Genomic DNA, 15,783 nt, shown 5'->3' on the forward strand with positions numbered 1-15,783 from the left:
CTTAAATTTGATTTATCCATAATTAATTTTGGCATTAACACATCCCTTTAAACTTTAAATGCACTGATACTCCTTAAATATCTACATCAGCTGATCATCAATTATAGCCATACAAGTATGTGATAAATAATATATTTCTAAACAATTGCTTTAAATACGTATTTCTGTCACAATGTTTAATAGATTTTTTAAAAATATTGTTAGATGTGAAGAGATATAAACCTCCATATACTAAACATAATGTTCATGTTACCCAAAGTGAAAATTGCATGAATCGTTGAAGGATACAGAACAGGGCCTAAGACACACACATCTAGAAAATCCAGGAGTGGGATCCGCTAACGTGGAAAAGTAAGTCTTCTCTGTCGCTCAGTTAGACTGATAGAATTGATAGGTAATAGAATAACCTGTTGTCAATTTATTATGGAATCAAAAGCCTTCAATTGTATCAAACCAGTATCAAGCAGAATGCAACCAAATGCTAAGTTATATTGACTACTTTTCAAGGTTTAAAACAAAATTTCCAAAAAAACGAAAACAATTTGAAATTTCTATATTGTTAACGTATTTCCGTCTCAGTAGTTTGTATCGGTTTGAATATTGGTTGTATTTATAGCATGTTTTAAAGTATCAAAGTTGGTTGACGCTTTCCCAATATGCAGCTGATTGTATATTACGATATAAATGAAGATGAGCATGGAAAAGCTGCAAGTGTTTCTTTCATGAAGAGGTTTCTAGAATAAATTAGATCTTTATTAAATTTTAAAAAGGTGGTTTTTGGAAATAGCAACAGTGAGAATCAATACACATAAGAAATTAAACGAATTTTTGGAAAGTGTGGGTCTACATAGACTGCTTAGATGTTGTCATTAAAGAAATCCAGCATCCTCTGAATACCGACGTCATGGGCTGAGGGACTTATTTTTAGAAATAGATTTTTAAAGAGTAATTTGGTATCATGAGAAGGATATTGAAATAACAAACAGAATTCAATATCAAAGATCATAAAACAATAAAAAAAAAAAAACAGGAGCACAGCAAACATGGACCTCTGAAACATAAGAGGTAGGACCAGGTGCCATGGTGGAGTGAACCGGTCAAATCTCCCTTGCGCCCCCCGTCATGTTTTGGAAACAACGGGAAAATCCGTCGTCAATTCAGTGCATAAACAATGGACAAACAGTCAGCATGAGGACATTAGTCAGCATTTGACCCAATGACAAACTGTATTTGCTGACAAGGTCACTGTATCGACCATAAAACTTACAAAATGATGAGTCTCCAAAAGACTGCTAATATTCTTGTTTCACTAGCTTTCTTGTCAATAATTTTCCTCGTTTATATATATTTCATTTGAATATAGATTCAAAATTTATTTAATTGATCATAACAAAAAAGAAGATTATTAACGACTTTATATATTGATGATAGAATGAGGTGTTCAATTTTGTTGTCCTCATAAAGTTTTTTTATATTTGACATTTATTTAAAACAAATTCTTTTAAGAAATCTTTCTATTAGTATACATGTATATATTAAATTGCATTCCTGCATCAACTTAATGCTCAGTATGTAATTACAGCAGTCATAATAAAATTTTGTCATCTAAATATTTTAACAAAATTTTACGAAAGTCCAATGAGCTCATTTCCGTAAGTAAAAAAAATTTAATTTTTCGTGTTATAACGCGAAACTTTCGCAAATAAACTCGAAACTTTCGCGATATAACTCGAAACTTTCGTGTTATAACGCGTGACTTTCGCGATATAACGCAAAACTTTCGCGAAGAAACGCGTAACTTTCGAATTTTAACGCAAAATTTTGCGAAAAAACGCGTAACTTTCGCGATATAACGCGTAACTTTCGCGAATAAACGCGAAACTTTCGCGTTATAACGCAAAATGTCCGTGAATAAACGCGTAACTTTCGCGTTATAACGCGAAATAATATGCATATAGCAATGTTACTCAGGAACATTGATCTTGACTGACAAATTAGAACATGAACACAGATGGGAACCCTCAGGAACTTATTTGTAAAACATCATTTCCTCAGAAAATGTACTGGAGAAATAATGCGAGAATAGGATAGATTAGTCATTAGAGCTTACCATTGAATAAATAAAATGAATTTTACTTTCTTGTACATGTTTTTTAAATTGTTAAATTTTTGAGACATTATTTTTTAAGGAAAATCTTCAGTTGCCACTTTTTTCAAGCTGTTTTTTAATCAGTAACATTTACTACAACTGTAACACTAGTAAATTAAGAAATCAATCATAACTTAAAAGTGAATGAACAATGTATAATTTCATGAGCTTAACGGGTCAAATGATGCTGTTTAGAGAACAATTATAATTGAATATTGTTAATTACATTTACAAGCATCCATTGTTTTATGGTACGAAACAAGACGCACATGGATTAGCTGCATGCAGCATTGAAAATTATTGGGCTAACATGACAGGTACACAATATATAAATAGTTTTTAAAAAGTATGAAGCCCAGTCTATAAAACAAAAAAAACCTGTTCTTATTTTCATTCAACTTAATAAAAATGTTTTACAAATTGTTTTAATATAATAATAAGTTGTAAATATAAGTACTTTAGTAAGTCATTGTAGTTTTTTGAAGAGACTTACTTTAACAAATCTTGTTTTGCTTCCAGTGTAAATTTTCACCCACACTTTTTCCCCTTTCGTATAAAAATAAGTGAGATAAAGGATTTGTTTTTAATTTAAAATAAACATTTAAAATATACTGACAAAATTGTCATCTTCATTCAAAGTTTAAAATCAATCTGGATCAAAATTAAATTCATGTATTTCAAAGTTACGGTTCTTGTTTCAACTTAGATAAGCCAATAGATGTCAATAGAAATGGACGTCGAACCTCCGTATCAACATAATTATAGTAATTAATGACTAATAGTGATTATCTTGAGAATATATTTAGAGGGTACAAAAGAAATGTTTATCTTAATGAAGTGAGGAATCGTCTTTAAAATCACCCTACGATTTCCTCCTGACTCCTCAATCTGCAAGAAAAAAATAATTAAATAACTTACACTTCTCTAAAACATCATATATAAATTGTATCAAAAATCTTCTTGGCATTAACATAAAAATACTTTTCCTATTAATTAAGGTCAAGATCTAGTCAATGACTTAAAATTTTTGGAACTAGGTCAATTAAAAGGTAATAACTTATTTAATTTAAATTTTCCGACCTTTACAGCTGTGTAGAGTAATGAAGACAATAAAGCATTTTCATTGTATTCAATTTGAAATCATTCTTAAAGTATCCCCGATATCTATATTCAATTTGATATCATTTTGAAGTACAGGTTTAGAAAAAAAACGAAAAAAAAAGTTTTCTGAAAGACTGTAGGCAATATTGTTACATTTCTTCTGACTGAGATGGAAATGAAATCCACAATTAATACATAACATTCTTTGATTTTCTTTTAAATTAATATTGAAAATTTGTTTTATTGTCTAGTTGATCAAAAAATCTGGATCAAAAACACATTATTTTATAAAGCTATATTAATAAAGTGTCATTAAATATGTAAAAGGAACTTGTTTTTCAAATTTGAAAAAATATGCACCTTTCATTTACTAGATCTAAGATCCTTTTATTTTTTCAAATGATACATAAATCACGAAAGTAAATCCAGAAAAAAAATGTTTTCTGAAATATGAAGAGATTATACGTTACTCTTTTTCACAAATAAAGTTGTTGGCCTTATTGCAAGGATAATCGTTCCATTGAAATCCAAACGCTGCATACAAATGTGCACAGTCCTCCTCCCCTGCATTGTTGTCGGGCTGACCAGGGGGCCAGTTGGTGTAGGTCGGGGTGTTCTGGGAAGATGTCCATACCCAAACTCCTTCAGCCTGGATATCTGACAAACCAATCCAATAGCTTCCTAAAATTAGATAATAAACATTTAAAATAAGCAGAGTAACACATTTTGTCAATGTAATTGTTCCCTATATCTTTTGGTCCTTCTCTTTCATAAATTAACTTTTTTTTCTTTTTGGATTCTGTTGGTCAGGTCAGGATTTTCAATGAGAAAACTATATCTTTATTCTTATTAGGTTGACTAAGGTTATATGTCATAATTTGTACTTTATAACGTGACAAATATTGGATAACCATGTCTAGATCTGTAATTAAATATTGACATCAGCCTTCGTTTGAAATATGAAAGTATGTTACATCCAGATCGAACTTAAAGTGACAGGTATATCTAAATATTGATTTTTTTGTAAGTCGCCAGTCGTAAAATATCACGCGTTTGCCCACAAATTTAAAAAAAGAGATAATTATATGATATGATATGATATGATAGATTTTATTTCTTGACTCGGTCAAATACCGATGCTAAATACAAAAGATGCATTAATCAATAAGATTTAAAAACCATATAGTGATATTCTTTAACTTTATTTTTTATACACATGTACATACGAGGGTTGTTCGAAAAGTTCATGGAAGGTGGCAATCTTCCTTATATTACTCACTAGATATTTAATATAATCACAAAATAAAATGTAAAAATATTTGTTTTGTTGATGTGTAAACTTTCATTTCATTCGATTGAACAGAAATCAATTTACTTCATTTTAATTAAAATCAACATGTTTTGTACCCGCGGAGCACACATTACGTCAATGTAACGTCAAAACATAGCGTCAGGAATTTCTAAAAAATACTATCCTATACATTTCCTTTGTTGGGGTTTGAATATCTTTTATTACTTAACTCTGCTTTCATCAGTTAAGCAACTCTGAAGATTTTTAGAGTTAACCCGTTTCTTCTCAGATTGTCCTCATCCAATACAGAGTCTCTGTCACTTCTTACTACTTGTACTATTTGTTTACACGTGTACAACTTGCTTGTGACATATTTTTTTATTCCTCCAACATTTTAAGATTTTATTCGGAATTTTCCTGAGTAACATACAAAATTGCATTTTTATCTGCTGCTCCATGACGTTCTAAAGCGTCATCGTTTTTTGTCGTTTTCAATGAGGACAACATATCCTCTAAATTTGATTTCTTTCCAATGAATCACGATATTAAGCTTTAATTTGGAATTCGAATCGATGTAACAATTCTTAATTTAAGTTGTTTTTCGTTTTTGCTCAATTTTACAGAAAATATGACTACAGACATTATTTAGTGTATTTTTTGTAATTTACAAAATTTTGACCCGCTCCGCGACCCCATTTTTGCATTTTTCAAAATCTGTATAAGTTTTAAATAAATCGGGATATTTAAAAAAATTAATAATACAAAAAAGAAATGAATTTATTGTTAAAATATTTTTACCAAACTGTGATAACATTTGACATCAAATAAAAAAAAGATATGACAGAATTCCATGAACTTTTCGAACAACCCTCATATATTTTCATTTCATCCATTTTTATTGTTAATTTTTAACCTTGTAGAACTAAAGTTGTTAATAACCGCATCATGAAAAAAAAGTACACCCTCCCCTTTTGTTTTTACCTGTCAATTTGTTGTCCAACAGATGCAAACGTAAAAATTCATCCTCAGTCACAGTTTCAATTTCCACCAACTTCGCATGCAGACTACTGCAAAAGGACTAAAAAGAGATATTTGAAAACTGCATATTCACAAAGAAATTGTTCAGGAAGGGGACTGAGGTGGATTTGCATTTTGGGTACAGTTCAAAGAGATTTTCAAAATAGTCATCGAAGATCAGAGGGAGGACAACTGAAAAAAATGAAAGATACAGAAGAAAAATGAACGAGAAAATATATGGAATAATCATGAAATTGGGAAGATGTACACAATCTTGTCTGCATTTGACCGGTAAAGATTTCCCATTCTTATTTGTATGCTGGAATATCAAATAACTTGATTTTTCATAAATTTACAATATTAAATACAGGACAAATATTATTGCTGATATTTCAATTTTGCTTTGGACACTTTCACGTCAAATCATATTTATAAACAAGTACATGGCTTAATTATGTTATTCATTTGTACATGTATACATGTTCAACTATTTAATCATTTTTGCCGAAATCTTATAATTTGTACACAACTTAATAATTATGTAAAATACATGTATCGACAAATGCTACTGAACTTGTTTGTATACTTTCTTGTTTAGAATGTACACTGTGAAAAATAAGATATTTCTCTTGATGAAAAAAGTTTTATCAAGAAAGTTGTATAAGCATTATAAGATATTAATTTTCAAATATGTAACCCATAAAGATAGATCCTTGGAATGTAATGAATTGTCATCTAAAGCAGAAATATCTGATTCTTAAATGTGTACAAGAATATGTGTGACTGTTTCATATGATTTACATATGATGCCCTTTTCATATGATACACATATGTTGATCATATGTGGCAAAGTTGCCTGTATAATATCATCCATATTTCAATTACCACAAAATTATTTTGAAAGACATGAAAAAAAAAGTATAAAAATGATAATAAGTACAACAGTAATATTATACACGTATAATTCACATATAAAGTATAACATATATAAAACACATGTTTAGCACATGTTTCATGTGTATAAATACACCTGTGTTTATTTTTACACGTTAAACACATGTGAAACATATGTTTAACATGTGTAAAAATAAACACCCTATACACGTGTGCTCTTTCTATGTGTTTTACGTGTGTAAAAAATACATGTTAAACACACGTTTAACATATGTTAAACACATGTGGACATTTTTCCTGTATAATTACTTAATTGCTATAGTCTATACCATACTTAGCCTAGTAAGTATGTGAAAGGTAAACTTATAGTGAAAAAATAAAAGAAAAAAAAATACAAAGTTAATGTATTTGATTATCTGTTTTCCTTATTATATGTTAATTCATTTTGAAATCATGGCGGTATTGCGAAAATGGCGATGAATCGAATGGCGATAATTCGAGAATTGACTGTACATATAATGAATCTGATTTATGTCACATTGAAGTATATAAATACGGGCTATCTCGTGGATGTCATCCTTGTTCATGGTGTGATGGTAATATCATTCAGGTATACAAACATAGAAGACTGATAATCTAAAAAATTATAGAGGTGATCAACCTCAATTACTGGCTCAGTTTGAAAAAAAAAACTTTCACATTTAAAATTAATTCACGATCTGATTTACATTTATATTTTCAGTGCAATGATAACATTTCTTGCTAAATAGGACTACGAAATAAGCTAAAATTTAACGGCAGGTAATGTTTTTATCTTTATGATATTTATTGAAAATTATTGTAAATCGGATAGAAACAAAACTACAGTTAACGTGTACAGGTATATGCTCTTTTTCACTTTCATAAAGTCATTATAATATAAGTCATGCTCACGTCGGGTTAAAAACTTAATGATATGGTACTTTTCACCTCTGATGAGAATCTTAAATAAAGCTTTAAAAAGTAATAATGATGCCTAATAAAAATATAAAAGGAGAACGATTTGGATAAGAGCGAAAACTTCAAGACGCAGTAGATGATGCAGCGAAAAAAAATTCACCCACTGCTCAGAGGATCAAAGTACTGAAAATGGGTTAAACATTTGAAGCTCTCCAAGTGGCAAGTGGAGATTCATATGAGTTTAAAAGTTGTGAAAGGGGAAAGGGACATTTAAAAGCAAGGAAACAATAATAGTCTTGAACAATCTTTTTGAAATTGCATCACAAAAATATAGAAATGTGCATAAGCACGGTAAATCATTTACATTCACTAGCATAAAGACTAATTTTTGTATGATTCTTATCTAGATATTTTACCAACAATGAACATAGATAAGTCACAACTAGGTAACGGAATTCAATATTTACTGATGATTCAGTATCCAAAGGTCTCTTGATGAATTCTTTTATCGAGCGAATTGAAAATGTATGCCATATATAATCGTTTTGTTCTTTGCTTCACATATAATTATGTTCATGAATTCCTTCAGTAACTTTGATTATATACTCACCGTCAATAGAAACGCAACACCCTAAATTAAGGGGTGAAAATTACGTACGGGATATAACTTTGTACCAAAAAAGTTCGGACATCTTTTACTTTGCCAAAGCAGTAATTTAACGGTTGAATGATTTTCATTCCATTACCGGAAGTTGATTTTTAGCCCCCTGAACAGAAATCAAAAATTAGCATTTTTAATAAAATTATTGACAATATTTTGGGTTTTCAAGGTTTTGTACCTGTTAATCATAAGTCTTGTACTAAAAGTCCGGAATAATATCCTTCTTTCTTTTCCGGATGTGATGCCTGTATTTCCTCAAAGTAACCGAAAGCGCGCATTTTCATTGCTAATGTTGGAAATTCTCAAAATAAAGAAAAGCGAGAGCTACAGATGCAAATATACACTACATAACGACTTTTCGGAAAAACAGGCATTTAAAGATGCACAAGAATATTTATTTCGCTCAGGTTAAGACATTGATAAACCTACTGCATGATAGAATTCGGGCTGTGTTTGTTGTACCTGGCAGACTAGGACGTTTTAATTGAAGGGGAGATGTTTTAAAAGTTATGTGTTACTCTCTAAGGTCTAGAGATAACATTCAAAGTTTAAATGAAGTATCATTGTTTTGTAAATTTACTTTTTACATTTATGTATTCATTCTTAATCTTATATTTAAACCTTATAAAGTAACACATAACTCTAAAACATCCCCCTTCCGACCATTCAATTACTGTTATATTATATGAACCCTTGGACTTAGAAAAATTCCTATTATTTGCAGTTTCCGTTTATTTTCTTCGAGGTTGCACATACTGAAATGAAATTTGGTGTATAGGGTTATCAAAGAAGGGCAAGATTTGTTTTGGCTACGATTGCGCCAATTTTGACAGAGTTATGCCCCTTGGACATGAAAAAATTCCAATTTGGAGGAGGGGGGTATAATTGTTTTTTTGCAAACATCTTTTGTTTTACTTTTTGATCAGACACATATTGTGGGTTTCCTTCAACAAAAAAAACAAAACAAAAAAAACAAAACACTGCAATTCTTTCTATCATATTGAAGGATACCTACCTCCTTTCCGCAACTCCTCCTATATCGCTGAACAAAATTTAATGATACTTTCAAAGATTTTTTAGTACATAATGCCATTGTGACCTTCTATTTTACTTTGTGATCTGACGCTTTTTTATGGTCTCCGGGAGCAAAACATGGACTTTGCCCCTGTAATCATGGAAAGTCCTGATTGGGGTCATTTATTGAGCTCAGTGCTCATAATACCTCTAGTTTTTTTATATATAAATACCTTTCAATATCTAATGAAGTACTATAAAGTGCCCTACCATGGCCACCATCCAATCCTCAGCATCAACAGCGTCATTGACAAACAAGTAACAGGAGGTTCCCCGGTGTATCCAGCCCCGAGGACAGGAAGAAGGCAGGGCAGTTACAACTGAAACTTAGTCAAAGTTATAGAAGATATGTAAAACAGTAAAATATTTCCATATCTTTACTTTCATTTTTGAACTGAAATAATGTTCTTTTATGACTGGACGAAATTCAAATATTAAATTGTTTAGATGAATATTAAAACCCTGCATCTTTTTTTAAATTTCATTTTACCTTAAAATTTATTAAAAAGATATTATTTTAGATTAAAAATCATTACCTGCAAACAGAAGATATATTGCAGTAATAGTGGCAACCATATTGTACAGGAGTTTTGTCTGTTCCTTATCTCATTTGACATATAAAAGGCGGATTAGTCATTATATTCTGAAAAATCTGTAAATAGTACAGTATGCGGAGAGTGCATTAACACACACCCCATGAAATCCCAGAGATGGAATCAAATTTCTAGGAAAAGCAAACATACATGTAGCTGTAATGCAGAACTTGAAGAGATTTCTGAAGCAAACATGTACTAAAAAATTGAAACACGTTATTTTATTCAATTTGCAAACAGATTGTGTTTTTTTTTTGTTTTATCCAATCTTTTTGATGGTAGGTATTAGTATATCACTGCCTGATTTATGACATGTTCAACTTCAGGGAGTCAGCTTGCATATCATGAGTGATTGTATATTGTTGAACGTCCCTCTCGAGAATTTTTCACTCATATGGAGACACCACCACTTGCCGGTGGACATCTGCAATTTTTGTCCTATACTTGGCACTTAGGGCCATTGAGCAGGAAGGGATCATTTTAGTGAAGCACCTACTGCGACACGGGACCTCGGTCTCACCCGAAGGACCAGTCTCCACGTCCCACAGTGGGATTCGAACCCACGACGTAAGGATTGACTCCTTACTTTGCAAGTCTAGAGCAGACGCGCTAACCACTGTGCCTTGCGGGTGACTGCATATTATGATGCCAAATCTCTGTGTTCTTGAAACGTTTACTCTAGTCTTTAATGAACCTCTTACTATGTGCATGTTTTCTTTGCGTCATTTACGTGCATAAATGGCAGTTTTTTTCACTTTCAATACTGCTGTTATTTTCTTTTAATTAATCTCAAAACTGGCTCATTTGACTGTGTTTTGAGATTTAACAATAATAAAGAAACATGAAGAGTAAAGCTATATTTGATCCAACTTTTATTTAGGTATTAAATCAAGTAGAATACTTTGGTGTTCTGAATCAAAATTAAAGCAATAATGCATTATTATCGCGGTCCAGAATTGTACATCTCTTTCGGTTGTTTTAAATTGAATAATTAATATTAAAAGGAGACTAGCCTATTGAACATCTCTCTCCCCTCTCTTTCTTTCTCTCTATCTCCCATCTCTTTCTTTCTCTCTAGAAAGAGGTAAAGCCACGAATCATCATATTTGGCCCCATGTTTTTCACAAAAATCGAGTTTCTATTCAAGGCCGGTATTATACGTTAATTATTAGAGGACAACATACTTCTTTTCCTTACGTAACTCATTTTGTTAAATAATGCGCTGTTAGGCACGTGCGGTTGTTTGAAGATGCGACGGTTTCAAAAAAACGTTCAAAAATGCCGATTTTTCGACAGAATTTCCCAAAATTAAGTGTGGCCACAGCCAAGAACAACTTTCATACTTACCATGTGTATAAACATTGCTGATACGAATCTACACGCTTAATATAATCGTTGTTCATACGTGTGGCCAATATGAAATATGACTTTACATTTAAATTTTGATGTCGCAAACATTCACCAGTTCTGTTAATCATTCAGTATTATTTGGTTTATATAACAATAGTTATATAAAAATTTCACAAAACATTTTTTAAAAATGCTCAGTAGTTCGTTTGAAACGGTATTTGTAGAGAGGCATGATCTTCGATTGATATTATCTGTATTCAAAACTCAAAAACATACATAAAAACGTTACATTTCTCCACGAACATGACGTTAAAAGTAATACATATACGTCATTTTAATTGTGACGTCATAAAAACTGTAATTATTTTAGATGGTGCTCTTTCAAATTATTGAATTTTTTTTTCAAGATGAATCACTTAAACTTTACCTCGATGATATCATTAAATTATCAACAGAGCTCTACTTGTATTATCGCCAAGTTCACCCATTTCAATCGCCTGTTTTTATTCTAAAGTTGTACACGTACACTATTTTCGTTTGAATTTTTTTTAAATTATAGGATACTAATGTTATTCTAAAGACAAATCTTAATACTGCTTTACATGATTACTAGATTACTAGCCTGTAAATTACGGATCTTGATTTTTTTCAGAAGGGGGATCGAATAGGAATAGAGAAAGATAAACAGGTCCAGGGATGTAGTATCGTTTTAAAAGTGGAAGAGTCGTCAGACTGGGAAAAAATTATGAACTTAGAACCTAAAAGTTTTTGACAAAGAAAGGAGAATAAATCTAAATTCTCCGAACCCGTAAATCCAATTTTGTTTTCACGATCGAATTTCTACATATGATACTACATGAGCTCTTCAGTGAAATTTTCAACATAAAAGAAGCACAACAAAAATTTAGGACTCTTCTTTCTCTCTCTCTCTCTCTCTCTCTCTCTCTCTCTCTTTTTAGCAAATTCGAATAATAGAATTCCACCCTTTCTGGATCCATTACTGTAAAAACAGGGAAAATCATAATCACGTCTGTGACCTTCGTAATGCAAGCAAAATAAAATTGGGCAAGCTAAATGCTAAAATATTAATGAAAAAAAATTAAAAAATGTACGAAATTGAAGGATTTAGATAGTAATTGTCTGCAATTTCACGAAACAAAATCTAGAAATTGGATGAGTATATGTCAATTTCAAGTTCCTTATAATATTACGGGAGGTAGAGTCAGTACTGTTACATATTATAGCCGCAATTTACATATGTATATCAGCCGTCGATCTAATTTACTTTTAAACAAAATCTTAGATAATTTTATGTACAAAAGTAAATTTTCATCCTGCTTCAAAAGCAAAAATGGTATAATGATGCTGTGTGGTAGCTTTGCATTATGGATATCGATGGATGTACCGTATATGTATATACCCATATACTATATACTGATATTTTCATCAATATTTCAAACAAATATATTTCCATTTGGCAAAAATATAAAATACATAAATATTTCAGCGTCTTCGTGTGTCTTAGAATTTAGTATTTATAGAATATTTTCGGAACGCCTCCTTTGCAATGTGCTTTAAATATTTATCTGACAGTGTAAGTTTTACAAATATTTCATTAGTAATCTATGCTTCAGGTTGTCAGTTAGTTGGAGGTAGATGCAAGGGCAAATCTATAGAGAAATTATACCTACATACTAAGTCGAAAAAAAAATCAATTTTTACCAATGAAAAAACTGACAAAGTGAAAAAAATCTATTTGATAGCGGGGGGGGGGTCATTCATAAAATACTTGCATACATGTATGATTATTATGATCGACAGGGTAGGGTATTTTTTTCTTTATTCTATAATTGATAACTTAATATCTAAAAATATCCCCGGTTGATCAGCTACATGTACATTGATTTTGTAATTTGTTGCATGGTCGTCAGCTTTCCATATCACAACAGCGGGGTGATCTTTAATCTTTAAAATATTGTTAAATATACTATAGATCTTTAACTGCATAACATATAACTGGCCTTGATCTACACTTAAACGGATTAACATATATTCCAGTTCAGTTAATGCATTGGGTGTCCCAGAATATCAGAATTATCTCGTACATGTAATTCTGTTGCCTTCACAGATCATAATTTTAGAATATGCTAGCTTGGTATTTAGGATGAGTAATTTTCACATTTTTCCTCTCTGCTGAGATGATAGCATTTTGATAAGAATTCGTTGAATTTGTATAAGTTATAAAAGTTACCTCCTTTGTCTGTATACCCGGTATCCATCCATGCGCGGATCTGGGGGTGGGGGGGGGGGTTCGGCTGGGATTTGCGGAGTTACTACATTTGTAAATACCTATACTAAACTAAGTAAAAGTGACTTTGGATCCCTCCTAGAAGACACTGACCTTATCTTCGAAACGCTGTAATCTGTGTTGAGTTTGTATGAAAAGTCATGGTTTTTTATGTATGGGAAACACAAGCATCGTCGCAAACCACGTCCAAAATGCACGATACTCTCCCATTCTCGAGGAAAAAGCTGTATGCGGACTCCAGACCGTGTCTTAAGACAATGGGGAAACAATCCGAAACATGGGAAAGCAGTTTATTGGTTTATTTTGTTTATAATTTTTTTCCTTGCTGTTTATTTATTTTGTTTTTTGGGTTGTTTTTTTTTTTAATTTTATTTTTTACAAGAGATTTCTGGGTTATATATTTTTTGACTGGGTTGGACCCTCCTAGAAAAAAAATCTGGATCCGCGCCTGTTCATCTGTTGGCGTTATGCATTCACTTCATGAACAATACTTAAGAGGTTTAAATAAAGTGGTTATAGATTTGGTAATTAATTTACAATTTATCAAAACAAGTGCCGTCAAACATCTTTGAATATGAATTTCGTATGACTTTCCTGTATGCATAGCAATGTATATACACAGGGTAATATTAATTACGCACGGCCCTTGTGTTTTGAATGATCACACAAGTAGCACCGGCTATTAAAACAGCCTATTTATTCCCCCTCCCCCCCCCCCAAATGAAAACTTAATATTCACTGTTTCATAACTTAACAGATTAATCAATACTGTGGATACAGCTAATATTTACACCGTGAATAATTTACCCCTCTGAATAAATCATTTTAAAAAGTTGCTTTTGATATAACAGGACAATATTACAGTATTGAGTAATTAGATACTTTTTAATCAAAGCAAATTAATAAAACTATAGCTAGCTATTTATCTCATAATTCAAACTTCTTAACAGGCCTATGATAAAATTTTCTCAAATTCTTAAGTAGTGTTTATTTTAGCGAATTTCTCCCCAATCATGTACATATAATACCTTCATTTAAATAATGATAACGTCATACCGTTACACAAACCGTTACAATATACATGTGTATATATAACGTCAAAAGTCATGACGTTACGTGGATTACACTTGAAAACAATACCAATTTCAAACGGCTATAAAAAGAAAATAGGAAAAGATATCATTAAAAAATAAATTGTGTCATAACCCACAAAGTCTAAACTATCACAGAATAAAATTTCATTTATTTTTGTGACAGGGCATATTTTGGCACTTCGTGGCTTTAGCTCTTTGGATGCTTTTTTTTCACAATTCATTAAAGATATTCCTTTAAATACTCTGTGGTCCCAATCAAATAATTTAACTTAATACATGTTTAATCAAATATCTACCCAGTTTTAAAAGGCAGACTTTTAGAAATGAATGAACACCAAAGAGACCCAAAATAGATATTTGGTCACTGTTTATTTATTTATTATTATTAAATGTCTTTAACATCCCTCTCGAGAATTTTTCACTTATATGGAAACGCCACCCTGGGACCAGTGTTATCTATCTTATTATTTTCGTTTCACTTCTACAGAATCAGAGGCCAAAGGATATCGAGGCTTTTCAAATTTCCCCTCAATCGCTTCATAGACAATCAAATAGTAATTAATAATTATATTTATCTGATGAAATTAGTATACGTAGAGACAAAAGATGGCGCTGGTCACGACTGGTCATGTCGCTCCACCTGAGAAAGCTTACATCGAATTACAGAATCCCGACGCCAATATAGACTTTGTAAGTACTCAATCTGGATGTATAAATGATTCGGCAAGTCATTTCAGCACCATTTGTGATCTAGAATGTGCTTATTCTCCCCAAAATACTGATTTCATTAATGCGCTAACTGGCGAGGGTATCGTGAGCGATATTCATGGTAGTGGAGGCCATACACCTTCACACACACATGGGTCTCAGTCACGTAAGCGGTCCAACATCTCTCCGAGCGGTCCAACATCTCACTCAGCGGTCAAACATCGATTTTTTTATGCCCGCTCAGCAAAACATTAAAAATGTTAGACTTTTTTCTGTATAGATTTGTATAGGAACAATTTTTTAAAGGTATAACAATTTAAGCAATTTACTTGATTAACTGAAACTTTCCTACGTAGCAGAATATTCGGTGTAAAAGATGAAGATAACGAACAGTTACCGATCTCTTAAATACTGTATACATGTACAGGGAAATTTTCGCCCCCGTTTTATTTTTTCCCCTCTCGCCCCGCCCTTCTTAGGGCGAATTTAAAACTGGACGAATTAAAAAGATTTAGTATAATTTCTTAAACAAAACTACGATTAGGCGAATTTAAAACTGGGAAAATTTGTTTTACCGTGTGAAAGGGCGAAAATAACCCTGTAT

The 15,783-nt window shown here is 31.6% G+C and overlaps 1 protein-coding gene across 1 annotated transcript; it reads right to left on the reverse strand.

Moving 5' to 3' along the window:
* Positions 1-1,909: 1,909 nt before the first annotated feature.
* On the reverse strand, positions 1,910-9,868 carry LOC134279326 (perlucin-like). Its single transcript, XM_062761697.1, has 5 exons — positions 9,663-9,868; positions 9,337-9,452; positions 5,523-5,619; positions 3,721-3,931; positions 1,910-3,037 (listed from the first exon to the last, which is right to left on the reverse strand). The coding sequence occupies exons 1-5, from the start codon at positions 9,700-9,702 to the stop codon at positions 3,007-3,009; spliced, it is 495 nt and encodes a 164-aa protein (XP_062617681.1). The 5' UTR covers positions 9,703-9,868; the 3' UTR covers positions 1,910-3,006.
* Between the last annotated feature and the right edge of the window lie 5,915 nt (positions 9,869-15,783).

This window comes from Saccostrea cucullata, unplaced genomic scaffold, assembly GCF_032062105.1.
Source record: "Saccostrea cucullata isolate Sc308-1 unplaced genomic scaffold, CSIRO_AGI_Scuc_v1 ctg6314, whole genome shotgun sequence".
Classification (NCBI taxonomy): Eukaryota; Metazoa; Mollusca; class Bivalvia; order Ostreida; family Ostreidae; genus Saccostrea; species Saccostrea cuccullata.

Bases quoted from the DNA above. Each gene is read 5' to 3' on its own strand.
- LOC134279326 (XM_062761697.1), bottom strand. From the start codon at position 9,702: ATGGTTGCCACTATTACTGCAATATATCTTCTGTTTGCAG. The intron at 9,453-9,662 runs GTAATGATTTTT...ACTTTGACTAAG, and splicing joins AATATATCTTCTGTTTGCAG to TTTCAGTTGTAACTGCCCTG. The intron at 3,038-3,720 runs GTAACGTATAAT...TTTTTCTTGCAG, and splicing joins AACTTTATTTGTGAAAAAGA to ATTGAGGAGTCAGGAGGAAA.